This window comes from Hippoglossus stenolepis, chromosome 21 (assembly GCF_022539355.2).
Source record: "Hippoglossus stenolepis isolate QCI-W04-F060 chromosome 21, HSTE1.2, whole genome shotgun sequence".
NCBI classification, from domain to species: domain Eukaryota; kingdom Metazoa; phylum Chordata; class Actinopteri; order Pleuronectiformes; family Pleuronectidae; genus Hippoglossus; species Hippoglossus stenolepis.
In genome coordinates, this window is record NC_061503.1 from 12674883 (window position 1) to 12702261 (window position 27379).

A 27379-nucleotide genomic window follows, 5' to 3' on the forward strand; every position below is an offset into this window, starting at 1 on the left:
ACGACTACACTCGTCTACAAATTGCATCTAAATTAGTTATAAAGTTTAACAATGCAGAACATTAAAAACAGAAAAAAAACATTTACAACTTTATCAATGTGTATTGTTCACATAGTCTTATTGAAAGAACTGTAATATTGTCTTTTTCATAATGCCAGATGCAAAATGAGCAATTTCCTAATTATTGTGCATTCTATCTGTAATCTTTTTCAGGACCAGTGACCCAGACAAACCAGTTATGGATGATGAGCATGTAGAAAAAAGAGATGCTGTGTGAGGGAACATCCTTTGTGCCTGGGCTCATTGTATTCTTCTCCTCCTACAATTTCAACCTTCAGTATCAACTTGATGCAGCATGAACACTGGGATTTATTCAAAGGCAGGAGCTTTTTTAAAGATACTTCACCACACAGCGTGATTCATACACAGTATTAATAGAGGAAGCAATCATGTAATTACCCGTTGGCTGTTACTAGACTAATGGACAGACATTATTGCTGACTCTCTTAATACTGTTGTTGCTGCTCTTCCTTTTTAATGTCATCACTGGTTTGATCACATGTTTCAATATTCAGCATCACTACACTGTCACGGAAAGACTCGTGCTTGATACGTCACGTTTATAGATTGATATCTCCTGGAATAATCCTTTGGTTGTTCTGCATTGTTTTTCAGAACCTGCATTTATCCTGAGAGAGGCGAGAAAGAGACTCAGGAGAAGGTGCGAAGCAAGAAGAGAGGGAAGACGGTCAATAACAAGGCAACGTCAGTGAATCAATGCGTCAGCGCGCTCATCAAGAAGCTGAATGACTTCACGTGGTACTTTTGGCTGATTCTTCCACAGACGCACACACACACTTATTCACTCACTCACTGACAATAAACTGTTTATTGTCTCATTCTAACTGAAATGTCCAGCCAAAGAAAAGTGAGGAAGAGTAAAGGAGAGTTAAGGTTCAGGTCAAGTTTTGCTTGTGTTGTACTGGTGACATATTTTTGTATTAATAAATGTTTTAAAAGGAACTAAGAAGTATTGTCCCTTTGTCATTTTTTCATAGTAGTAATTTTATTATTATTATTATTATTATTATTATTACAATATTAATAAGAATAAATGCAGGGTTCACTGTGAATTGAAATACATACTGTAAATATGGAGAAAATCTGTTACCAGTATTGTGTTGTAAATTCACAAAGTTAAGAACTGCACATTTAAAAACAGTAAGAAGCTGTAAATAGTACAGTACTACTAGTAATAGTACAGCAAGTGAAATACTGGGAACTTACGTTGAAAAACAGTGAAATCATCCCAGTGTTATCATGTGTTTATGATGCAGAGCACAGTCATTCAGAAATAGCTCCATCTTGTTTGTATTACCATAAATGAATATTCAGAAGTAGACGCTGCTTGTTTCAGTATCTCATATTGACAATAGATTAGCGACAACAGATTTTTTCTTTTTTCATTTCAGCCAGGAGACACATAAAGACAAACTAATGAGAAGGGTTCTTATATGGTACTTCCTGGCCTTTGCTAAGGTTCATATCCTACTGTGGTTTAACTGCATTTCTAGTTTGCTGTTGACCAAAGTAAAAAAATCATTGCATATATATTATTTCCCCCTACTACAGTATTTTAACTGTATCACCTTGGTTGTTGGAAAGCTGCAAAATCTGTAGTAATGCAGATAAAACGAAACATCTGATACGCGGTGACAGACTCCGTCATTGTTTGCTGTACTCGTACACTCATCTTTCCTCAAGTGCGGCCTGGAGACTAGAGGGTATTTTACATTTGCTCTTCTTCAGTGTGGTTTCCAAAGCAGAGACATTGTGTTTGCACAGCACCAATTAGATGAGCTCAGACATGTTGAATGTGTCACCGGCCCGGCTCTTGCAGCGCGCACACACACACACACACACACACACACACACACACACACACACACACACACACACACACACACACACACACACACGTTGGGGAGAAGAAAGATAAATGTTTTGCCAGTTCCCCCGGATCCTTTCATTCCATTTACCCCCGCCTCACACATTGTGCATGAGCAGTGTTGTTGTTGTCAATCACCGCACAATTTCATCCTCGACTCAGCCTTGTTGACGAAGCAGATAAAAGTAAAACACAGCGGACAAAGATAAAAAACCCGAAAAAAAACGATTCTGTTTCTCTCTGCAATCGTAAATCAACTGTGACACTTTGAGCAAAACACAGAAACACTCCACCAGTCACTTCTGCCTACAATGACAGTGGAGTTCAAAAGGGTTTGTTCACCTAAAGATGAATATTCACCCAGCACTGTGCCGATGGAGGGGTGGGTGAAGAGGTTCGGTCCACAAAACACTTTTGGAGTTTCAGGGGTAAACAGCGTTGCAGCCAAATCCAATACAACTGTGAAGTAACTGTGCGACCACTTAAACATAAAATGTCTCCCTGCTGCTCGTGTGGTGTCATCCAAGTGTCCGCAAGCCCCGACATTCAAATTCTACTCGAAACGGCATCGTATACACCATTTTTTTAAGCCTAAATGTCGGGCTGAGGAAAACATTTAGGTTAAAACATGGTGTTAATGACGCCGTTTCGAGTAGAATGGTATATCGACATATTGGACCCAAAAATACACAGAAAGAACCGTAAAATCCAATTTTTCTGTAAAAACCACAAACATGCTCAATGGTCCCAGCTTTGATTCTCTGACTAATGATTAGTCGTGTGGACAGGGAAAGACGAATGGAGCCTAAACTCAATCAATCGAGTCCCATTTATAGATTTTTGTATATTTTTTTCGCCGAGCAGATGTTCTCCACTTTGTGATTCTCCCAGGGAAATCGATGTAAAAGTTATCTCCATCCATAAATGCTGAGACGTCGCTGTCTTTCACCTGAGTGAGAGCGATGGCCTTTAAATAGGGAACTGATAAAGTGAGCAATTTGTTTTCTATTCACTCCTTGAGTGGTAACCCCCCCCACCCCGCTTCTTGTGCTTCCGCAGTCGATTAGCCTGATCGAGCGTGGCAACCCATCCCGCAGCCTGGAGCAGGTGTGCCGGTGGGCCAATACACAGCAGCGCCGCGACCCTGACCACGCCGAGTACCACGACCACGCCATCTTCCTGACAAGGCAAGATTTTGGTCCTGCAGGTATGCAAGGTACTGTATTTTTCTCGATCGAGGACTGTGCAGACTGAGTGCTGATATCTGCTTCCGTTCACACTCAGGGGTTTGGCTTCAAGTCTTGGCCCAGGTAAGGTCAATGGAAACTTAAAAAAAAAAACAAGCTGAGGCTGCAGCTGAGGTCACGAACCCAATTCTGGCAGCGGCGACCTCACAGGAGACCGATTATTAAGCAGCTTTCCAAAACCTTGCTGACTTGACGTTGTGGCCACCCTGGTTATGAAAAATGTATTTTGCTGAAGAGGATTTATTTTTGGCATGTAGAGAAAAACAGAAATGATGATAATAGATGGTCATTTATTTATCTAACTGTTTTTTTTTTTGTGTGTTTATTGAGATTACTATTATAGATCATTCTGAATCCTAATAACACATGTATGCATCCACCGGGAGCAGTTTTGCATCATACATGTTTGTTTTGTCAGTTTAGAATTTGTCTCACGCTGTATTTCTTTTTTTCAGCCCTTCAAAAACAAATTTTGAAGTGAGCAGCAAAAAAGCTGCCGCAGAAACCGGGCCCAGAATGAACACACATCCTCTGTGCTCACACTCAATATTTTTGCAGAGACCTGTGTATATTTTTTAACTTTTTTAAAGCACACGTGTCATGTTTAGAGGACGACCAGAGGCTACCTGGTTTGCTTGTCAACCATCCCTACGTTGCCATAGCCGCCGTTGCCTTGTGTTCACAACAACGCCTGGTTTCTATGGCGCCTTGCACCGCGCTGGCCTGGACTGCGTGCCGTGTCACGGGGTCGAGAGCACACATCACGCCGTCTTGTCAAAAGTTTAGATGGTAGATTGTATATCCACACACATGATACATGGAGCTGTCGGACGTACAGAAGAAACTTCTGTTCTTTTCACGGCGAAGCTGCAGAGCGCATGGAGACGAGCTTCTGCTGAGAACGAGTCCTCATCACTGATCTGCAGCTCAGTAGCTGTCCATCTCTCTCCTCAGCTACAGAGAAATACATATATTTTTACCGGGCTGCTGCTTCTGAACCTTTTCACGTCAATGTGCAAAGTTCTCAAAGCTGCCTACTTTATAGGAATGTCACCTGCATTCCCCTGGATTCCTTATATCTGCCTTTCAGATACGGGGTCACGCTCTACATCTGCTTTTATGTCTCACTGTTTCACTCGCAGCACTAAATACGTCCATCGACCCCGGAGCCATCAAACGTGGGAGCAGCTCTCATCAAGTCATCCGGCTGTGACCGAAATAACAGAGATAACCTGACATTCACGCTTCACCACCGGCTGCCTGCTGCTGCTTTTTTCTGCTTTTTACCTGCATGCCAAAAATGAATCTTCTGACAGTCAGAACGCATGAAAAAAAAAAAAAACAGATCTGAAAGCTGCCAAAGGAAAGGCCGGCGCTTCTGAACCAAAACCCAAACGCACTAAGCTGAATCGCTGCACACCTCTTGATCGAGTTATGTTCAAATGTTTGTGCTTTGCTTTAAAGTTTGTTGTCCTGATTTACTGTGTGTGTGTGTGTGTGTGTGTGTGTGTGTGTGTGTGTGTGTGTGTGTGTGTGTGTGTGTGTGTGTGTGTGTGTGTGTGTGTGTGCGTGTGTGTGTGTTTGTGAGAAATTGATTGAACGTCTGCTGGGTAATGACGACAGGCTGCGGAGCTCGCTGTTCTGTTTTCTTTGGGGACTTTCTTTATGTTTCGTGAGGCGATGTTTGGCGCACAAGCTGTCACAGAAGGGCTGCAGGCACACACACACACACACACACACACACACACACACACACACACACACACACACACACACATATACACGTTAAGCGAGGTCCCTTGAAATCCTGGAGATGTACTTTATATTCATTGAATGCTACTTTTCTTCCAAAGTACAGACCTAATTCAAACACCAGTGATGCTTCATCATCTGATACATCATGAACAGATGCTTTCAGTCGGAGACTCATGAGTACATCATAAGGGTTTACTGTATTTTCAAAGGGTTGCTACCTAACTGGGCCCTTATTTTTCAGATCAAAAGCAGTAAACAAGTGTAGATATGTGGTTTAATCAAGGAAAGAGACGGCAAAACCTTTAACAGCCTGTTTTTTTTTTAGAACATATAGATATATGGTCTCTCTGATGATCGTTCCCCATGTCAAGAAAAGATTGAGACCTTTACAGCGACCGCTCCTGTGTCACTTACGCTTCTTAAGTTCAACAGTGTCACATGACGAGATTATCTTTCTCTCCTTCATCCTGGTGCTTGATTATTGGGGCTGTGTGGTCTTTTTTCTCTCGCCCAGGCTACGCTCCAGTGACGGGGATGTGCCACCCACTGAGAAGCTGCACTCTGAACCACGAGGACGGCTTCTCCTCCGCCTTCGTGGTGGCTCACGAAACCGGCCACGTGTGAGTAACGGTGTGATGATGACACGCCCGGCAGAGTCTCATGGGCTCCTAATGCAACGTATATATATATATATAGCTCTGTCGTCTTTGTCATTCACTCAGTATCCACTTCATCATGTACACCTCTACAACTTGATCAGTACATGCCCATCACGCTGCGTATTGTTGTGTTGTTGAAGTGTTTATTCAATAACTTACATAACTGAGGCAACAACAAGTGGCTGTTGTTGAACTGAGCTGTATATAATTAAGTTTCTAATATTCTGCTGCCCTCATTATAAAAGAAAAACACTTCTAATATAATGTTGTCTTGTGCAACACCACTTTTAAAAGCAGTAAACATTGACTGTAAATGAATTAATATAACAATGTCACCAAACAATGAAAATTGTGAGTTTTGTTGAGGAATTTCTCGCGGTAAGACTGTTGCATGGGTGTGCATTCGATTGTGCTGCTGTACCTAATAAAGTGGCCATCATACTACTTTAATTCCTCCCCCAAAAAAATCCCATAAGATTATGAGTTGTGGATGGTTTTATTGGGTGGGGCGTCAACATGGGTGGACGACCACTCTACCCCCTCAGCCACAGCCGACCACAGAGATGACAGCACACACCAAATGCAGAGGTGCTTTTTGTAGTTGAGAATCAAACCTCTAAATACAAGTTGGTAATATTCTTGTGGTAGTTTTATATAATTTTCTTTGCGGGCATCAGAGTTTAACTGATTCTTTTCCTCTCGTCTCAACTCAGAGATGGAGTTTCCCAAAATCATTCTATAGGTAAAGTGTGTTGATTCCACGTCAGGTCACGTCCCCAGCTCCGACGGCGATGACATTTTCATTCACCATATGCTTTAAAGCTAATGCAACACTTTCTAGTATGCCCCCTGTACAGTTGCCGGCAGAAAAGTTGGCGTTTCATTTGCGGTGAGTGCACGGCTGTTGGATTTCACATTTAAGTGCTCTCGCCAAATCGATTTGGTGAAAGCTTTCTCGTGTAATGAGGATTTAAAGGTCTGTCAACTCCACCCCCCCCTGCAAAAGCATTGAAAACTGGCCAGACAGACGTGATCGACTGTCCATCACATGAAAGAACGGGTCACTCACCTCTTCATCCTCTAACAATGGAAAGAGGACAGACTCTATATTATATCTGAGTGCTCACAGGCCTGGGGCTGTATTCATAAATCCTCCGAAAGAGCTGCTCCTGATGACGACATTTAAAGTTACCCTTAAGGGAGATGAAAAAGTGTTGGGGTTAGGGAGGAGGGCTTTTAAGAGGATTAAGAGTTTCTTAAGCAAAGGAGAAAGTGGCGATATGAAGTTACCGAAAAGTCCAGTTTATGAGCTGTGTTCTTTCCCTCAAAGAGTTGCTCTCCAGTTGAGTTTTCTGCTTTGTTTTATTCCATCACTCTTTGCTTGTTTGTTGATTTATATAGAAGGAATCACACGTTGAGCCATCGACCCTGGATTAAATACTAAAATTACCCTTTTCACCTTTTCTTTCACTTTCTTTCAAACTCCAGTGAACAGGGTCGACTTGCAGTAAAAAACAGAAAAGCCAAAATTGGTAAATTAAAGTATTTTCATTTTACCATTGTGAATCAGTGAAAACTGAAAAGAGTGATGAATGTTATAAATTATTTGATAAGAATATAACAGCTTATCGACCTGGAAGTTAAACAAAGTATCATCTTGACGTCACTGCTTCACAATCTCCTGTAAACACGGTCTTACTCATCAGACGTTCAAACCCCAGTGACAATAATGAGACTCACAGTGTGACTTCAGCTAATTAAGATCTAACAGACGGCTGAACAGATTATAAATTATAAATGATGAGTCACTGCTAACAATCCAGATAACCATTCATAGAGGAGATATGTGATTGATGTCACGTGGAATATGTGCACACATCTCATCCAGACACTTTAATCAGCACACTGACTCTCACATTTATCCCAGATGTCGAAAAAAACAAGAGGGTAAATACTGTGCTGTGCAGATGGATGATCTCCATCCATCAATTTATTGTGTGCATGGTGTGAGGCAAGTAATTAACCCCTGAACGCGTCCAGATTTGACGTGTGCCCCACAGTTTAGCAACGCAGCCCTTAAGTGCACCAGACTGACATTGACGATTTGTTTTAAATGGAAAAGCAACCAAATCTGAGATCTGCTCCATAGTCCTTGTTGCTGTTCATTAATATTATCCAATTCAATTTCAAATGCTCCCATCATACGAGGCATGACTTCAGTTCATCTCATAATAAAACCCATGTGCCTTTTCTGTGATATGTGCTCCTGGTCTCCATTGAGGTGTGTGGTAAACTGCAGGGTGAGAATTCCGCCGTGTTTTCCTCGTGCACGCTGGGAAATCCTGTTCAGCTTTTAATGATCCTGAACAGGATAAAAGTTGGATGATATTTTATTGTAATAAAGCTGCACACTAGAAAAGAGGAAACCCCACACAGCTGCTTTTTGAGTAAAAAGTGAAAAGCCTTTATTATTGTGTTTCTGTCAGACACACAAACACACACCCACGTTCGCACATAGGTGACGACTAACGGAGCACAGTCTTGAGCTTGCCGCCTTACAATGGTAACGTACAATAACAGATGACGTAAATGAAAACAAGCGATGTATAGAATTCCAGTTGGCCGGTTTATTGACTTAAAGCAGCTTTAATCAATAGTTCTTCACATGACTTTTTCCAGGTGAAGAGGTCTTCATGTAATTATTAACCCTTCGTCTGACGCCTCTGCTCATCTCGACAAGCATTTTTCAAATATTCTCATCACACAGGGATATTGTGTTTTGTTTATTATTAATGGCAGACAAAGTTAGCGACTTGCTCGTGAAGACACGAATATATCACTGGCCACGCCAGCTACAGATAAACGTAATTTATTGCAGGATATCTCTCTAACAAGTCTTCTAGGATGATCAGAGCCACATGCCCCAAATAAAAGGAACTGCTGCCTAATCCCGTTTTAATTGGTTGTTTTCTTGTTCTGTGCATATTCTGGTTGTATCTTTCTCTCTGTAACTGTAACCTCCAGTAATTGAGACAGATATCAAAGTAAAGACTGGCTGTGGGTCTCAGTCCACAGAACCTTGAAGCTGCGCCACCGCTGCTGCACAAATAGCTGTTCAAGTGTTTATTCAAAGTTCAGTGAAGCTCGACTCAGTACGCAGAACCCTGAACATGAAAATCGTGCTTTTGACGTGATCGACAATGCACACACTCACATAAATGAGTCACAGCCAGCACACATTTTGCAAAGGAATCAGAGCTTGCATTGTGACATTACTTGCATTGGGAGTATCATCTCCCATCCGGCCTGATGTTACTTTGAATTATCTTGAACACAATCGCTCAAATCTTTCTTCAGGGAATTACCTCATATTTTGACCAGTTGTCCCTTTTACTCAAGGATTTTATTTCCTCAGAGTATCAGTGATTAATGATATGTGTGATTAATGCTAATGTAATTTAATCATTCGAATGAGGAGACATCTGATCTGAAGTGTCTGCAAGAATATCCCCTCCTATTCAATAAACCTTCTCCTCCCTCCGTCAGGCTGGGCATGGAGCACGACGGCCAGGGCAACCGCTGTGCTGATGAGACCAGTATGGGGAGCATCATGGCGCCACTCGTCCAAGCGGCTTTCCACCGCTATCACTGGTCGCGATGCAGCAAGCAGGAGCTCAATCGATACATACAGTACATTGTGCTTCTCCAAATCCATGATTTCTCCTGATTGCGTATGGGCGTAATGCTGGGACACCTTATGTGTGAAGCGGCTCTATGTGTTATCGATTTTTTTCTATTTAAAGAATTTTCTCCTTCATCTCTCCAAAGACCTCACGGCACATTTATGACTGTCATTCTCGTCTTCTGCTCAGCTCGTACGACTGCCTGCTGGATGATCCCTTTGAGCACAAGTGGCCCAAGCTTCCCGAGCTCCCCGGAATAAATTACTCCATGGACGAGCAGTGCCGATTTGACTTTGGCGTCGGTTATAAAATGTGCACAGCCGTAAGTCTCGCACACCTGTTAAGTCCCGAGAGTTATTTGTTGACTGACGTTATTGATTCGTCCGCTCTCGAGTCAGCTGAAACTCTGAGGTCCCCTCTCATCGACAATCATCACCTCACAAGGGATCAAAATAAAATGAGATGACACTACTGTATAAATGCAGAATATATTAAGGTTTTTCGCATGGGATTGGCTCAGAGGCAACAATTTCCTATAGAAAATCACAAATGTGTCTCTGATGAGTATTAAACGTTTCAGGCGCCTCATCTTAGCGAGGTACAGTAACAGTGGATTTTCCTGCTCCAGCATGACGACTTTGTACACTCATAAACATTCCCAACAAGAATAACTCGCTGTTTTCTCGTTTAGTTTCGAACCTACGACCCTTGCAAGCAGCTGTGGTGCAGTCACCCCGACAACCAGTACTTTTGTAAAACTAAAAAAGGACCTCCAGTGGATGGGACGGAGTGTGCACCAGGAAAGGTGAGGAATGTCTCTGAATCTGCTTCAAATGATCAGTTTCATTGCACAATAATTGCAAAGCGGAGCTCTCTAAAGAAACGAAGTCGAGACAATAAAAAAGAAAAGCTGGACACGGCTTCAAAGTCGGTAGTTCGAGTTTTACAATCTTTCTTTCAGTCTTATAGGTCTGTCTTTTCTCTTGTCTTCTCAGTGGTGCTTCAAGGGCCATTGCATCTGGAGATCGAGCCAGCAGCCTCAGGGCCACGATGGGAGTTGGGGCTCCTGGTCAAAGTTCGGCTCTTGCTCCAGGACTTGCGGCGGTGGCGTTCGCTCCCGCAGCAGACAGTGCAACGACCCTCCGTGAGTAGCGAGGGGAACTGACTCTGTGTGGTTCACCCAAGAGAGGATGACGGCATACTGTCAAATGTAACTGGATACTAGATCCAGCTGTTGATGCGGAGTGTGAGCCACTATACACTAACTCCATTTAAGCTCTATTTTTTAATGTCATAACATTTTCCTTTTTCAATGCATCCCCACGGGTTGTAATCAAGCATTTATCTTCAGGCAAGACTTCAGATAATGGCTTAATTTATTCTGTGGTGTAATGCAAAGTAAGTGGGTAGTAGAGATATGACAAAACATGCTGTTCAAGCACAGGACTCCCTCACAATACAATACACAAAGGGAAGCTCACATCTGGAACACAAAAACACCCTCAGAAAACAAAAATTATAAGTTTTGGGGAAAAAAACATTGCGCCTTCCACTTGTGAAGCTTTCTTTTAATGATTTTCTTAACATAAATATTAAATTAATTTCAGTTCAGTTACCATTCAACATGGCTTCGATTTCTTTTTCCAGTTTATCCTCTTTATAAATTACTATAATATGCTCGAGAAAGGATTTTCAATGCATGTGTAGAATGAGGGAGGATCAGATTTCAACCTAAGAACTTTGAAATCATCCCCTGAAGATCAAACCTTTAGAATGTCACGCTGGTAAACGTGGTTTCGTGTTTTCGTGTCGGTCCAGGCCTGCCTACGGGGGTCGAGATTGCCCCGGCTCGACTTTTGACTACCAGATGTGCAACACCGAGGAGTGTGCTGGACCTTACGAGGACTTCCGTGCTCAGCAGTGCGTCCAGAGGAGCAACAAATACCACAAGAACATCAAGCACACCTGGCTGCCATATGAGCACCCAGATGGTAAGTCTGTGAAGGGTGATGCAAGGTTGGCTCGCTCTCTCCGAGGTCAGCCAAAGCAACAAGTCGACGCTGGGTGTTTTGCAGGAGCCGCTGCTTCCGTGCCGTTATCTGACTTGTGTTCTTCGTGCTGTTGTCGGAGATCTGAAACGAGGGGTGTGTGTTTCTTTGTTTTCAGAGGGCCGCAAGTGCGAGCTGAGCTGCAAGTCAAAGGAAACAGGAGAGGTGGTGTTCATGAACCAGGTGATGCATGATGGGACCCGCTGCAGCTACTCAGACCCCTTCAGCGTGTGCGCTCGAGGAGAGTGTCTGGTACGTCTTTTACGAAAACGCCGTGCACCGACAAACACAAATACAGCCAGTTTTAAAATATACAGTATAAAATACTATGGTTCATTACTTCACTTCCTTCACTGAGAAATCCTAAACCAATGAATAATTTAAGAATGACTAAATGTCACATTCAAGGTTTAGCGCAGAGAAGAGTTCCTCCCTCAGCAGATTCGAACTCTGTGCGCACACCGTCCTGTACAGTCAAGGTCGAACACCAGAGAGGGTGTCGCATTGTTTTTTATTCATTTATTTCAGCTCTGTATTGAATCTGACTTTCGAGTGCATTATTATTGTTACGTATAATTATAGCTATTATTAATATAATAATAGTAATTACGACAGGGCCTTAACCATTTTTTAAATTGTGCTTTGATAATAAAGTGGTGCCCTTGGAAAGAGCTGCAGGGATATTTGTTAACTAAACTGTGAGTAATCGTGAACGCTGCTCTCTTTGCTCCAACACAAACACACACAGACATTATTTTGTCTCAATTTTCACCTTGGGCATAAAGTTGGGATTTTCGCTGTCGCAGGCCTGTCCCGCACTGTTTTGGCTGCGCTCTGTTATGTCTGGGTGTGTTTCCACTACGTATCATCTTAAACCTAAGACTGTGTAAAAGTCAAATGCAGATTTGATTGACTATCTCCCCCCCCCCCCGCCCCCGCCCCACTTCACAGCACGTTGGCTGCGACAAGGAGGTCGGCTCCTATAAACAAGAGGACAAGTGCGGAGTGTGCGAGGGGGACAACTCACACTGTCGCACCGTGAAGCTGACGCTCACCAAGACGCCAAAGAAGAACGGTAATCATCAACTGTGCGGACAGAGAACTGCTGAGATCAGCGGCTCTGTCTCACAGGAGTCATGATATTACACGGCTTATCCCGAGGCCTTAAACACATCGTCTCTGTCTGCTATGACGGACCACAGCCTGTATCCCAAACCATCATCAAAGGACAACATTTTCAGTCTCAGTGTCTTGATTCAGAAATAATTGGCTGCTATTACAGCCCAGAATAAGTCCCCACTGTTTAAGGCTCCCGGCTGAACCTTGCTGCGTCTCTTTGTCTTGTCAGGAATGCTGAAAATGTTCGACATCCCAATAGGAGCTCGCCACATTGTTATTGAAGAGAACGACACCTCCCCTCACATCATCGGTGAGTGTTTTAACCCTGGAAGACAAAAGAAGTGGGGTGTGATTATAATGTCATTTTTTAAAAGATTTCATGTGTGTGAATGGGATTGAGATTGCATTACTACCGAGTAGTGGACTTCCCAGTTGTTACTCACTCCAACAGGGGACTCAGAGTTTTCCAGCACATACCCAACATCCTGCTCCCGTCTCTCTGGAATCTCTGGACTGCTCTGAGGCTGCAAGGGTCAATTGTACGAGGTTCAGGGAAGGATGTGACGTTGTGTTGAACACTGAGGTCAAACTGCATGGTCAAAAACTCTGTGTAATTCCTAAATTATTTCTTACCGATGAAAAATCACTCGATATACCTTAGACACAATCACTACTTGCCAGATAATACCAACTAGTTTTTAAACCAACCACTTTATCATGTTTTATATCAATTAATATTTTTCAGTCAGTGTGACGTAGGATTATTTATGGGGGTTTTGTACAGCCTGTAGATTGCACAATAGGGTTCAGTGAAGTCCTACACCCAAAGTGAAGTATCTAAGAGATCCAGCTTTTAAGTGTCTGATCAAATTGCTCAGGGACTGAATTGAAATGTTGAATTGAATCATTTTAATGCCTGAAGAACACAAAAGGTCTAAGAAACTGTTTAAATGGTACTGACAAAGCGGCTTTTAGTGCAACGATGAACTCCGTACATTTTCCTAAATGTTTCCAGAGGGGCTGTATCTGAGAACGCAAACATCTCAGTCAGTTGCTGCGTACAGTAAAACATTTGTGTGAGAGACTCTGAGAATTTCCTGCTGCGTTCGTCATACTGTATGTGGAAGGCAAACTCCGAAAGATTTCCGGACCCAATTTTCCAAACATTTTCCGGTGCTCATGTCTGGAAACGGCTCAGATAATAACCACGACCTTGATGTTTTTATCCTCATACCGTTTCTCAGAAGCCCCACTAAAAAAATGACTCCATAGCACTTTAGTGAGTAAAGTGAGGATTGTTTTGGGACATGCTGAAGATAAAAAAAAAAAGAAATCTGTGGTGGAGAAGAGGTTTATGCCGCAGAGAAGTGCACTGTATGAAATCTACTGTAACCACTGTGAATCCACTCTGGCTTCATCTGCATTCCTCTATGAAGGAGCGAGTTTTCAGAGCTAACTTTGAAGCTCTAAGGGCATATTTGAAAAAAAGAGAGTTTCAGGACGGTTCATAATCAAACAGAATGAAGAAATATAAGGTTATATATATATATATTTACTTTACAGTATCTGTAGCCAGAAGGGATGCCCCCTGTGGTGTTTTGCATTACACACACTTTTGACACAGTTATACACTGAAAGGCTTTCAGAAGCACATTTCTATTCAAGTCACAAGGTAAAGTTGCGGGTGAGGAAAAGGCTCCAGCAGCGCCTGTGTTTTCTCTGCCGGATCGGAAAAATCAAACATTATTAAATCAACATGCTGCACTGCTTCCTAAATTCCATCTTAATGTAACAAACACCATTAATGTGATTAGCTTTTTAACAAGGAATATTATTTCCCTCGGGGGATATGTGACATGCAATTAGCAAGTGCCAACGTGAAAAGAACAAAATGACATCTGATCGGCGATAGAATGTCACGTCAATGAGATTGACTGTAGCTGAGCAGTTGGAACATTGCATGGATAATTCATAGGTACAGTAAATGCAGTTTGCAGCACAATGCATGTCACTACGTCTCCAGGTCAATCAGTAAATCCCATTTTATTCGTATAGCCCCTATTCACAAATCACAGTATGTGAAGTGGCGACGGACTGGTATTCTTTGTGCTCTCAGCAGCTCTCTCTCTGTGAGTCCAGATCTCCGGGGCGTTGAGCCAAACCCTCCCTCTCCTCTCTTCTCCGCTGTTTTCCTTTCTGGCTTCGATTAGCTCATGGGAAGAAGAGATGACACACAACTTGGAGGAATTACTGTTGGCTAACCACAACGCCAAACATCTCAAAATACATACTGACACGTTCCCCCTTCTTAAAGGAAAACACTGTGTTGTGTGGCAAAGGACGTTTGATCCAGAAATTCTGTTTGATTCTTCAGACGAGTAATAAATGCGACTAAAAACTATGTTCTTTTCCACCGCACATGCATAAAATACCTTTTCCTTCATTACAGCTGTGAAGAATCAAGTTACTGGGAACTTCATACTGAATGCAAAGAGTGAGGACGCTGAGTCGAAGACCTTCATCGAGAACGGTTTACAGTGGGAGTATTCCATGGATGATGAGAAGGAGACCCTGAAAACAACTGGTCCTCTGCACGAGGGCATCATCGTTCTGGTTAGTGGGACTCAATCATGTACTTTTACTTTGCTTTTTCACCATCTATCTATATCAAATAAAAGTTTTTCCTCTTTGTTGCAGGTTATTCCGCAGGAGGAAGATACAAAAGTCAGCTTGACGTATAAGTATATCATACACGAGGACCTGTTACCGCTTATCACCAACAACAATGTACTTCTAGCCGAACTGGACACCTACGAGTGGGCATTGAAGAGCTGGTCTCAGTGCTCCAAACCATGTGGCGGAGGTCAGCGAGTTGAAAAACGCACACAAACAAAACACAGGCACTCAGTAGAGCACATACTTCCGCCAAGGCCGAACAGCCCCCTTAAATCAAATCAAGCTGCACCAAAGTGCTCACACTCATAGATTTCATCAAGATCCATGATTTATGCCCTGGGAAGACAGTGAAAATGTTTTTTTAATATCTCTGTTATGCAATGTTAAAGAAAGTTTAAAAAAAAAAGTGCCCAGATCCTCACCAAAGTTAATTGGGTCCTTCCACCACATGAAACTAGTCTTGTGTTTGTGTAGTTTCCGTCATGTCATTGTTATAACTGGTCTTCAAGGGACTGGCAGCTTGAATGCTTGAGACGAATTCTAAATTAATCTATGAGCAACTGATAATCATTTAAATAATTTTCGCAAACTGAAAAACGATTGCTATTTCTATTTTTTTTCTAATATGACGATTTTCTACTTGTGTGATTTTAATTGAATATCTGTAGATTTGTTACTTTTTGGGCTCGAGATGCCTGAAAGTAATCAGTCGTTGTAGCCTCCGTTTAAATGCATCAAGAGTGCAACGATGGTTGGTTTTCGGATTTCGCCATTTCACTTAAACTACATGTCTGTATGACCTCACTGAAAGATTAATGATGTCATGTTTCCACCCCGCAGGCATACAGTACACAAAATACGGCTGCAGGAGAAAAAGTGACAGTCGCTTGGTGCATCGTAACTTTTGTGAAACCAGCAAAAAGCCCAAACCCATCCGCAAACGCTGCAATGTGCAAGAGTGCAGCCAGCCAACGTGAGTGACCTGCAGCTATTTACGGTCTATCCATACTGATGTTTTTCTATGGCTAATACAGCATTAACAATGGTTATAATAGCTTTCCCTCTAAATGTCAACCCTAGTATAATGTATGCAATTATTGAGGGAACATTAGTACAATCTTGACTAGCGACGGAGACATGGAGACTCGCTGTGCTGACAGGTGGGTGGTGGAGGAGTGGACTCCCTGCAGTAAGACTTGCGGGAAGCTTGGCTACCAGACCAGGGTGGTGCAGTGCATGCAGGCGCTCCACAACGGCACCAACCGGCCCGTCCACAGCAAACACTGCACCGAGAACCGTCCGGAGACGAGGAGGGCGTGTAACCACACTACATGCCCCGCCCAGTGGAGGACAGGGGCGTGGTCTCAGGTAAGGGGGGGTTTAAAGTCAAACAATGGACTGTAGATGGACAACATGTGTCTCCATCGCCCCCTGGTGTCTGGCTGTAAAACGTTGTAAAACTGCCTCCTCCATGTTAGTTAAAGTAAAAGCTACTGTGCAGAGTCTGGCTCTAAATGCGCAAGATGCCAGTGTTTGTATCCGGGATATTTTGGCTTCATTTTTGTGCAATGGAAGGAAGTGGAGACACGTCGTCCACCTTTATATACAGTCTGAGAGTCAAACCTAGCCTGGTTCTATCGCAGATTCACGCATCACTATGTTAAAAGAATGTATCACACAAAGTGCTTTGCACACAGAGGTCAGTTTTCCTAAATATTTACACAAAGAAACTGCCAGGTGTAACCGTGTGTACGTAACTGAACTAGCTAACTGGCAGCTAACGTTTGTTTGTCATAGACACACTCCATGTAACCTAACTTGATTTCCATTCTGTGATGCTATAAATAGAAAACACTCAAACTGATTTCTAATAAAAACAAGTCTTGAGATGATTGTTGTGAAGGGGATGTGGATACTCAGGCACAACAAAGACATCAACACTGGTTCAACGAAATGACTATCGTAGTTGCTCAATGTGTTGTTGTCGGTGTTGGCATAGGGACCATGTTTGGAAGCTTAATGAATGTAGAATGAAATGTTACCGCACAGTTTGAATTATTGGCTGTGTGTCTTGTGTGTCAGTGCTCGGTGACCTGCGGCGAAGGAATCCAACAGAGGCAGGTGGTTTGCAAGGCCAGCGACAACACCATCGGAGAATGTGAGGGCGAGAAGCCGGAAACCGTCCTCATTTGCAAACTCAACTATTGTCCAGGTGAGACCCACATCCAGAGTTGATCCATTTAGTGGTTTGCTGCCCGCATTACACGCACTGATAAAGAAGCTGTCTCTGCATGAGCAAGTTGTTTCCATTTGCCAAGTGGCAAAAAAGATTTGTATGTTTTTCTGTCAGAACTAGTGGGTGGTCGTTAATGCATGCTGCATCCTGCGCATGTAGTCATAAATCCCTGGCAGTAGATTTAAGGTTTGTTCTCATGGTATGATGTTCCTCTGACTCAAAGTTAATCTCACAACCACAGAAAACTGAAAATTTGCTTACATGATAGAATTTAGCCAGAACTAACAGTTAAAACGCAGATTTAACATCGACAAACACATGAGCTACGTCAAAAATTGGCACAACAGGCCCGGATTTGGGGTTAAAGCTTTTTTCACCACCCTGTAATACTATTTACATAAACATGATTGAATACACTTTTCTGCTTCTATGATGAATCCCACCAGCTCCTCCGACTGCACTGTGTGGTCCTCCAAGTATTAAAGCTAAAGCTGAGCTCAGACGACACAGGTTTTAGCCCAGTTTCTCTCTGATTCCCCCTTTTCTGACAATCTGGGACCGTGATCAATTCCGATGCTTTGGCACAGATTATCTGGGAACACGAGGGGTAAACAGATCCAGTCTTCCATGTTAATGCAGATGTTTTGCAAAAGAAACCCTTCCCTCAGTGTTTGGGGCCCGAATGTTGTTATAAGTCACTAAAACTGAGATTTTTACAAACTTCTGAAATGCTGATTTTTAAATACTCTGGTTTCTGTGTATCCGTGAGTACATGTAAAACGGAGCATTTGAAATCACGTGGTCACAGTGTACTTCACGCATGCCCAATATGACTTGTACCTCAGCGTTCTTCTCTGTTATTTGACAAATCGTTGATGTAGACTTTATCGCCACCTACTGGCCCGGCACACTGGATTTAAATGTTTTCTAAAACGAAGGTCGTGTGAACAGAATTTGTATTTACATATTTTTTCTTTTTAGACTTAAACCTTAAAATAGACAACCCTCGATGAACTTTAGACTTATGTGCCTGATGCAACTTGATGGGTTTTAGGACAAAGGACCTCCTTAATGGGATGTTGTCTGATCTGAAAAGATTTTTCTTCCTCTTTTGTGCACTGATGCTTCTCCCCACTTCAGCTTTTTTGTCGTGTTACTTCGCCTTCAAACAGCTGCGAGCACCATTCTGCTTCTCTGTGCAGTCAGCGAGTGGAAAATAGTGGCTTTACTGAAAAACATGAGGAAGTACAGGTTGTGCCTTTTGAATCTGTAAATAGCACCAGGCTTTATTACAGGTTTCTGAACGACTCCTCTCTGTTCTTAAAGCGAGACGTCATTGAACTTGTCTTTTTAGGAATATCTTTTGGCCTAATTTTGTCCTTTCTCTGCTGTTATCCACCCCAGGACAGCCGGTGTCTTCTCTCAGTGTTGAGACGATCGTAAATTCCACAATAAAAGCAGATGAAGCGACACGACAAAGGGTTTCTGAAAACCCCGTCCACAAAATCTCCTCAAGTAAGTCAATGTGTAATTTATCAGCAGGGGCATTTGAACTGTAGTTTGACGCTGACTCATCGAATCTATCCTCACCTTCAATATTACATCCTGGTATAACTCCCTCACCATCAACCACAAAACAAAACTTTCACGTATAACCAATCAGGCCGGAAAATAATGTCACTGTCACTGTCACTCCTATCTATCTATCTATCTATCTATCTATCTATCTATCTATCTATCTATCTATCTATCTATCTATCTATCTATCGATCGATCTATCTCTATATCTATATATCTACCTTTCTTATCTCAGAAATCAGTCTTATAGATACAAACTTTAAAATCTATACTACATGAGTTTTTTTGTTTCTTCAATCTCACTCTTACTATGTTTTTTTTTCTCTTGATATTACTAGATGAGCCATGTCTGGGGGATAAATCGATTTTCTGTCAAATGGAAGTTCTGGCCCGTTATTGTTCAATCCCTGGATATAATAAGCTTTGTTGTGAGTCTTGCAACAAGAAAGAAAACCTCGCCACTCATGCCCCTGACATTGAAAATGCCCCTGTGGTCTTAGTCGAACGTGAGTCCTCCTCTCCTTCTCAATCCTCATCATCCAAAGCTCCTCTGCCTGCCACGACCCAGAGCCCGCCACAAACCACTAAAGCCATCAGCAGACGGCCATGGTCCACCGCCCCGCTGACGACCACCGCCGCCGCTGCTGAATCCTCCACATCCGCAGGTGCTGCTCTGCCCCAGGTCCCCACCAGTGCCTCCTTCCTCATAGCTGGGAAGGGAGACTCTGACCCGGGGCCTCTTCTACCTCCAGAGCCGCCACGGCCCACAGCAGACTCCAGTAGAGGTGCCTCTAAAGAGCACAGTCCGAACAGCACTTTAGGCCCAGTCACTGCCAAGTCAAGAAGGGACGATTTAGGATCCGAGAGGGACTCCAGTCACAGAACCCTGTCGGCTCAGAAATAACAGACAGTGAGCGATGCTGTGAACATGCTGCTCAGTGAGACGCTCTCATACATCAGCTCAGCCTGCGTAGCATCTGATAGACTTGCAGTCAGGCTGCAGATATTTTCTTTTCTTTTTTTTTTTTCCATGCCAGTGAACTGACCAGTGATGGTTACCTCATCAAATCTCCAGAGCGACCTGTGTCTCTCTGCCCTCTGTGCTTCAAATATGAAACGGAAGAAAAAAAAGTTGTCAAAACAAAGGTGCTGTAAAATAAAACGACTACAAGACGTGTTCAAAATGTGATGACTGCATTGCTACATTCATGTTTTTATCTGTGTACAGTTGTGTAAGCCTGTTTTTCTCAAGTGCATTAGAACTACTATTGAACTGGTATTGTGAACATGACTAGAGGTCAAAGGCCATGGTTGCAGGCATGCAGCTGCCAGCTATGGGGTCCTGAGTGTGCCAACAGAATATTTATAGACCACTTCACAATCTATTCATACATTTTATCTTTTACTCATTACATTAAGATTAAAATTATGCATTGAAAGCCTGTTATAGATTTTTTTTAATGTATTCTGCTTTTTAAAAATATGAATGAATTAAGTGGAATGGAAAATGAAATTGCAAAAAGTATTTTAAAACCTTTTTTTATTTTATATATATATATATATATATATAGTGTTTAGATTTACAAGTTTTGTAAATTCCTGACAAGACTCCATCCTGTTCTTGTTGAAGCTGAAGGTGGCGCTGTGCATTACATAACAGTGGACCAATCAGAGCACCTGTTACTATGGTAAAAAAGCACAATTTATTTAGACCAAACAAGTAATAAAATATTATTCACATTAAGATTTTGGAAGCAGTTACATTGTTGTAACAATGTCTTGGCATTGACACTCACACAGGGACCTTCTAGACATCTAGTTGCTATGAGGTTTCCAAGCAACGAGCTGAAACGCTGCATACAAGTGCTCTGTATGCCAAGCTCGGTGTTTCACGTTTTTCAGCTGATTCCCCCTCCCTGCTTCCAGTTATCATGCTAAACTAGCCACATGCTAACATTAGGCTCACATTTTTTGTGATGTCAGATCTTGTCATCTGAGGATGAAAGTGAGCGAATTACTCAAAATTTCTACAAAAGAATTGTGCACAAAATGTCGAAAATGTTTCTACATTTTTTATGGTAATTCAATGGCTGTAGCTTTTTTGAATGATTTGTCAGTTTTTTTAAATTGATAATAATACAACACTTATTAGGTCTATAATTATTTCCTCGGCACACTCCAGGTTTCATAGTCATCACTCCAGGCAGAGAGCTTCATGACATCTCTGTCCCCGGTGCTTCTTTGTTTTTAATATTGTCCGCATCCAATGTTGTGGTGATAAATCAGCGAGGATCATCCCTGCTGCAGCGTGCCCTCACAAAAAGATTTCAGAAAACAATAAATCATGATGGGGTTTTTTTTGTAAACTGATATATTTTTCAGATAATAATGTATATAGTGTAAATTTCAAGTCATGAAAAGTTGTGTTTTGCAATTGGAAAATACAGGTGATGCTGTAAGTCTGCAGACTGTGGTCGGTCATCGTGTTACACCATTCCTGCATTGCAGTCCGTAACATCATTATGTTTATTGTATAGTTCTTGTATATACATACGTGAATGAAAGCTTTAAATGTTAATATTTATTGAATTTTTAAAGTGGTATGGAGAACAAAGTAAAAGACATTTGAAAGAACCAAGATTGTTGTTATTTACTGTTGTTGTGGCTTTTTCTCTCTTGGCTTCAGTGGACATGCATGACTATGTGCAGGGCCGTCGATAGGCAAAGCAGGGGATTGTATGGGGCCCCATGAGAACAACGACAATTTTTTTGAGAAAGCCCATAAATTGATCAACTATGTACAGAAAACTACAATGACACCATATCTGAAAGCCCCTGACCTAACTTAACAAGCTTTCTACCAAAAGTTTTTTTTATTTTAGAGGTATGGTTGAAAACTATCACATCTTATTGCATCAGCGTGTCTGAGGATTTATGTTGTGCTTTTATAATCTCGATGACCACCCAAAGCGCTTCACAGAACAGTTTTGCCATTGCAGCACTTTATCCCACAACAATCACACATGGCAATTTGGGGTTGAGCATCTTGCCCAAGGACGCTTTGGCACACAGTATGGAACCCCAAACCCTCTGCAGCCCTGTGTTGGGGATTTGCATTTGAACTTTACTACTTTGCATGCCATGTCACGATGTGGTTTGGTATCATGTTTTTCTTGTATCTATTTTTTTTTTGGAAGGGGGGGGGTAGCAAGTATAACTGAATGTCACTGAGTTTTTTTACAGACCTCAGATCTTCTATCCACAGGTTCAGTCAGTTTTAATCAAGTCCTCTATTTACTGCATTTGAATGAAGAAGAGGCTCCTGGTTTGAGGTGTTGCTTTGAATGTGTCCTTAACCATGAATCAGGAAGATGAAACAATGAAATCACTTTATTGATTTTATCCAGTCATATGCAGAGTACAGTTACTCATGTGTCAATGGAGGAGTGTTGACTCCACAGTGTTAATGAGGTTTGATTGGCAGCCTTGATATTATTTCCTATTAGAAGCCAGCTGTCTTTGTGCCAGGCTGGCCCTGGCTGCTGGTACTCATCTCCTCCTGCTCTGCTCTACACAGCGTTAGGAGCAGAGCTTCTCCTGCAGGCAGCGCCTCTGGAAACTCGAGGAAAGGGCGGCCTCCTGCCGAACAGCCGGGCTGTCGCCATGCCTCCGTCTCTCAGTCTCCCCCTGTGAATGATGACAGGCTGCTGCTGCTGCTGACGAATGGGTGTCACACAGACTCAGTCAGGGTCTGCTCTCGCTGTGAGGCGTCTGCGGAGATGTCTGGTGAAATCCAGCTGTGCTCGAGGCAGAGCCTGATTGACAATGGACTTTGGCAGCCAGCCCTGAAGACAACATTATCTCTGTTAAACCCTCAAATTGTTTTTTGATCACAACAGCAAAAGGGCTTGACTATCACGTCCTGATATTCTCCTGCTGCGCAATAAATATATTCTTTTCATGTGTAAATTGGTTTCCTTGTAGCAGGATGTTTCAGTAAATGAATTTGCAGCAAGAAAAAATTATATAAATTCAAGTCCCATTCTGGAACTGAGCTGGAAAGTGTCCACGACAAATGAGCAAACTCATGGGATGTGGTTGAAAACACTGGAAAGCAAAGCTAGAAGGTCGATCTTGACACGAAACAGTTGAGAATGACATCCTGACTTTTAGGTCTGACTCCTAAACTCGAATCTTCCTCGAAGTGGACAACTCTTGTTTGTAATTCAAGCTGTGTACTTCAAATAAGGTTATTTTGTCAAATTATTATTTAAAGTTTGAATAATGAACTTCCAGCGTAGCAGTGGTGATTGGAAAACAGAGAAGGAGAAAAATTATTGAAAAAAAGGATGTACTCTAATGTCAGCATAAACACTTACAGTCGTGCATCATTCCATACAGGAATGCACATTATCATGCAGTGTAATTACATATATACTGTATATTCTGTATAATGTATACATATTCTACATCATTTCTATGCACCGTGTCAAATGAGGAGCTAAATCCTGTCATTTCCTGGATCACTCAGCAGCTGCACAAACACAGCAGGTTATTTGTTCATTACTCATTCCATCACTGATTGTGCTGTTTCCTGCCTCCACCACCTCGGCCTTCTCAGCTCTGCTTCCTTATGCCACTCATCAGGATCCTCGTGCAAGTTCATTTTCTCTAGCAAACGTCTTATGTGAAAATGTTACGTTCCAGGTCACAGCCATTTGTGTGTGTTAATCCTGGGAGAATGTAAACAAGGTTCTCGATGTTTACTGCAGAACGGATTCAGACCAAATGTTCATTTATTGGAAATAGCAGGAAAAAGGCCAATCTGAGAAACTCACCGCTCATCAAATTAAAGCATCGTTGGAGTGAAAGAGCTAAGACACAATGTGCACAATCAGGAAACAATGAATCGCTGCAGAAAAGGATATTTCCTCCCATTGTGAGTCGGCAGATGCTTTCTCTATTCACTATTTCTTGTGTGTGTGCATGAATGAATTTACCTTCACGTCCATGTTAAGAAGCCACGTGAAGTGACTCTTTCTCGTATCCCCGTCCAGAGGCTGAATGATGATGCATGTCGGTCCATCCTCAGCTCTGTAAACACACCAATAAAAATCATTCATTTATCTAATTAACAAATTAACTAACATTAACTAATATGAAAGTTGAATGGCCTCATTTGCATGATTTTGTATTAATACATCATTATTATTATTGTATTAAACAGAATACACATAAAAAGGCAAAGTTAATGATATAGTAGACTGTTGTATCAGGGACTAGGCTACAGTGAGCACGCACTTATCCTTTTGATATTTTAACTATTTAACAGCAAATACTAACTTAACTTGACTCAAGTAGAAAGGTTATTGTGGTGCTTTTATTTTTGCAAAACCTCAGAAATGTAAATGTAAATTGAAATGTGACGTCTATAAAAACATTATTTTGTTGTAATCTAGTCTGTTCCTCTGTCTCAACATCCTTCAACGTCCTCTGACGTCGCTCTAATCACACGAGATACGGCTGCAGACGTTTAAGGCCACTGATATTAGCCGGTGCTGTTGAACAGGCTGTCATAACAAACTGAAATGCCAAAGTAAATAAAAACTGGGGTTGTCACAGTACAGTCTTTTCTGTTCTGACTTTACAACCTGTACTGTATGAGAGGAAGTTGAATGAAACTGTGAATAAGTCTGAACACAGTATGATTAATGTCGGGTTGAGAAAGAGTTGTTGGCAGGTGTGTGAAAAAATCCTCTTACCTCACAAAGCCCGCCTGAGGTGGGAACGCCTCCAGCTGAATCGCTGCTCCTCCAAGATAAACACTGGACTTTTGTTTGCAGCTATGTCTGACACTCAGGAAATCCCTTTGGCCAATTAGATTTCCTGCCGTCTCGGCCGAAACCTCATGAGTGACGATCGTTTCGGGCCCGACGTGTTTCAGAACCTGCGGCAGAAGACGAAAATATAGAATTTAATTGGTAGAGCAGCACTTGAACTGCTGATATATGATGTCAACAAATCATGACTTTAAACAGAAATGTGCAGACGACCAGACAATAAAACTGAGCATATTTGACCGAACACCCTCTGAACCCTGGGCTTCTGTAAGAGTATTTTTACGTGGTATTTCAATTTTCCAAATATCTAATTCTTTGAGACCTGTTGAAAGGTGAGTGGCTCACTTTGATTCGCTGAATGCTCGGGTTCCACTGGTGCATCTCCTCCACTCTGGTGAACAGGATGTCATAGAGCTCGTCCACGCCGGCCTCCAGCACCGCCTCCAGCCTGAAGACCTTCCTGGCCCCCGGCATCGCTTTGCTGCAGATCACATCCCCGGTGCTCTAGACAGGATCAACATACAAGTGTAAGTGTAATAAAATTACACTTCAGGTCACAGGAAATTTTTGAAATCAGACACTACCTCTGCGATCTCCACTTTCCACCCGTCTTTGTCCTCCAACATACTGAGAGCCTTCCTCATTGCTCCTCGGCCTTGTTGCACAAAGAACAGCTGATCTTCTTTTGCTGGCACATCTTCTCTGTTGGACTCTGTGAAATGTACTGGAGTGAAAACCTTTTTTCAACAGCCACACTTGAGAAAAAATCAATGAAACCAACGGAATGATATTCAACCGCTGCTGCGCAGCCCCAAACCTGATTTCTCTCACTCTCCACAATGCTCTCTAAGGAACAACCTGCCAATTTGGTGGTCTAATTTCCCATCTGTCCCTCTGCTTGCCCCCCCGCTGCTGCTGCTGCGTCAGTATTGCTGCCAGTTGCTTCAGCCCCTCCACCACCCAATCATCCACCTGTAGGCTCCAACGGGGGGGTTATAAATAGAATTTCATCACTCCTTTCATCTCTGTTATCATATCTGGGGGAGTGATGAAGTCGGAGCCTAGAAGCCTAAACACTAACTATGTTCGTGCTGCAATAAACATTTCAAACGTGAGTTGTCTGCTTGAAATATATTTACCGTTATAATTCAAACCAGCATGTGATGTCATGCGCTGTTTTATTTGTCCCCACCGATGCAGGTGTGCGATCTCCTGGCCTATCACTGCCATCGTTGTGCGTTGAAGTCCTGCAAGATTGAGAAAAAGATGCAAAAGGTTAAAAAATAAAAATAAACTGAGGAGTCACGGAGCTGCCTTTTTCATTTGAATTCCTATGAGATGATGGACGATGTTTACCTGCCGTACTCCTCAGGTGTGGGTAGGAGATTCCACAGCAGAGCTTCACGACAGCAGGCAGCATGCTGGCTGTCTCCGGCAGTGACAGCAAAGTGAGAGAGTGCGACTCTGAACTTTATAGGGCCCGTGAAGGACGCTCCACAGAGATAAGGAAGATAGGAAGAGTTCTGAATTCTGCTTTGAAGGACGCACTTGACAAGGGGTTTGGAAACTAAAACAAAACACTGGATGCAAAGGCAGGGAGGGAACTCTGGAGGCTGCGTTTGTGTGAGTGTTGGAACATGAATGATACAGAAAACTAAACTTTCCAACTTTAAAACACTCTCAAATCAAACTGTTATTTCTTCATATAATGACAGCAACAGCATGGAGCCGGTTGTACAAAGTGAAACCAGCGGGAATGAACCTTAATATTCCAGTTTCCGAGTAGCTCTGCATCAGCGACGATATCAAGTCGACTATAATAAGCTACTAGAGAAAAGAGTAATGAATAACATCAGTGTGCACAATAAAAAATAACTGAGATGTGTTAGCAGAAGAATGAATTGAATGAAGAAGTAAGAGACAGATGTAAACAAGCTGAGTTCACTGCAGCGGCATCTCATCTTTTATAAAGACGACAAAATGTTGTGTTTCGAATCCTAGATCAAAGAGACTCCTGTGCCATCTCTGTGCAAACGTTAAAATCCATTCACAGTTTCAGGTGTTTCAGGTGTTTTGTCCTATCATGCAGTTCATGAGATTTTAGGAAGTGATAGATTTCAAACCTTGTTTTTGAATAATAAACTAGTGAGTATACAGCAGGCAGGGTTAATTTCTGCGGCTCAGTGGTTTCCAGCTCCCAGAGGACTCGCCTCAGTTTTCTGCTCCCAATTGTTTTCTTCATTTAATCATGAAGAGAAAAAAATGTTTGGGGCTGAATTTGACTCTGTGTCTGCGACAGAGGAATCAGACGTGTGTGTGTCGTCTCACATGTTGTTGTGGCTCCAGGCAACTGGATAATTTCCGCCTGAAATATAACATGACTAAATTTCAGGACAGGCCCTTTATCGGGTTTCAGCTGTATCCAGATGGAGATAGGATGATGATGACGACGACGATGATGATGATGATGATGATGATGATGATGATGATGATGATGATGATGATGATTGTTATTATTATCAGCTTCTTCTTTATCAAGATTCATGGAATTAATGCCCATGAAAAATGTGAAAATATAGAAAAACGCAAA

General features: G+C 42.3%; 2 protein-coding genes across 3 annotated transcripts in view; one reads left to right on the plus strand and one right to left on the minus strand.

The window, feature by feature from the left end:
• LOC118100345 (A disintegrin and metalloproteinase with thrombospondin motifs 3) overlaps nucleotides 1-21583 on the plus strand; it is a 45820-nt gene extending 24237 nt beyond the window's left edge. Inside the window, exons 6-22 of one of the 2 annotated variants that reach the window (XM_035145317.2) lie at nucleotides 3008-3164; nucleotides 5465-5570; nucleotides 9156-9299; nucleotides 9482-9614; nucleotides 9984-10097; nucleotides 10288-10436; nucleotides 11111-11283; nucleotides 11459-11592; nucleotides 12292-12415; nucleotides 12689-12769; nucleotides 14909-15072; nucleotides 15157-15322; nucleotides 15976-16108; nucleotides 16296-16503; nucleotides 17218-17347; nucleotides 18776-18886; nucleotides 19288-21583. In XM_035145317.2, coding sequence (XP_035001208.2) covers nucleotides 3008-3164; nucleotides 5465-5570; nucleotides 9156-9299; nucleotides 9482-9614; nucleotides 9984-10097; nucleotides 10288-10436; nucleotides 11111-11283; nucleotides 11459-11592; nucleotides 12292-12415; nucleotides 12689-12769; nucleotides 14909-15072; nucleotides 15157-15322; nucleotides 15976-16108; nucleotides 16296-16503; nucleotides 17218-17347; nucleotides 18776-18886; nucleotides 19288-19853 — 2793 coding nt within the window. In that variant the 3' untranslated portion in view covers nucleotides 19854-21583. The remainder of the gene's footprint in view (nucleotides 1-3007; nucleotides 3165-5464; nucleotides 5571-9155; nucleotides 9300-9481; nucleotides 9615-9983; nucleotides 10098-10287; nucleotides 10437-11110; nucleotides 11284-11458; nucleotides 11593-12291; nucleotides 12416-12688; nucleotides 12770-14908; nucleotides 15073-15156; nucleotides 15323-15975; nucleotides 16109-16295; nucleotides 16504-17217; nucleotides 17348-18775; nucleotides 18887-19287) is intronic. The other variant, XM_047338255.1, reaches the window with a different exon arrangement.
• Nucleotides 21584-22323: 740 nt separating this feature from the next.
• On the minus strand, nucleotides 22324-26253 carry star2 (steroidogenic acute regulatory protein 2). Its single transcript, XM_035146090.1, has 7 exons — nucleotides 26146-26253; nucleotides 25929-26036; nucleotides 25374-25501; nucleotides 25135-25293; nucleotides 24712-24896; nucleotides 23950-24043; nucleotides 22324-22794 (listed from the first exon to the last, which is right to left on the minus strand). Exons 1-7 carry the CDS (start codon nucleotides 26207-26209, stop codon nucleotides 22690-22692), a joined length of 843 nt encoding a protein of 280 aa, XP_035001981.1. The 5' UTR covers nucleotides 26210-26253; the 3' UTR covers nucleotides 22324-22689.
• Nucleotides 26254-27379: the final 1126 nt, after the last annotated feature.

What these genes read in the sequence shown, in the direction of transcription:
- star2 (XM_035146090.1), bottom strand. Translation starts at nt 26,209, where the DNA reads ATGCTGCCTGCTGTCGTGAAGCTCTGCTGTGGAATCTCCTACCCACAC. An exon ending in GGAAAGTGGAGATCGCAGAG is followed by an intron (nt 25,294 to 25,373) that starts GTAGTGTCTGAT and finishes GATCCTGTCTAG; the next exon opens with AGCACCGGGGATGTGATCTG. An exon ending in CGAGCATTCAGCGAATCAAA is followed by an intron (nt 24,897 to 25,134) that starts GTGAGCCACTCA and finishes CTTCTGCCGCAG; the next exon opens with GTTCTGAAACACGTCGGGCC.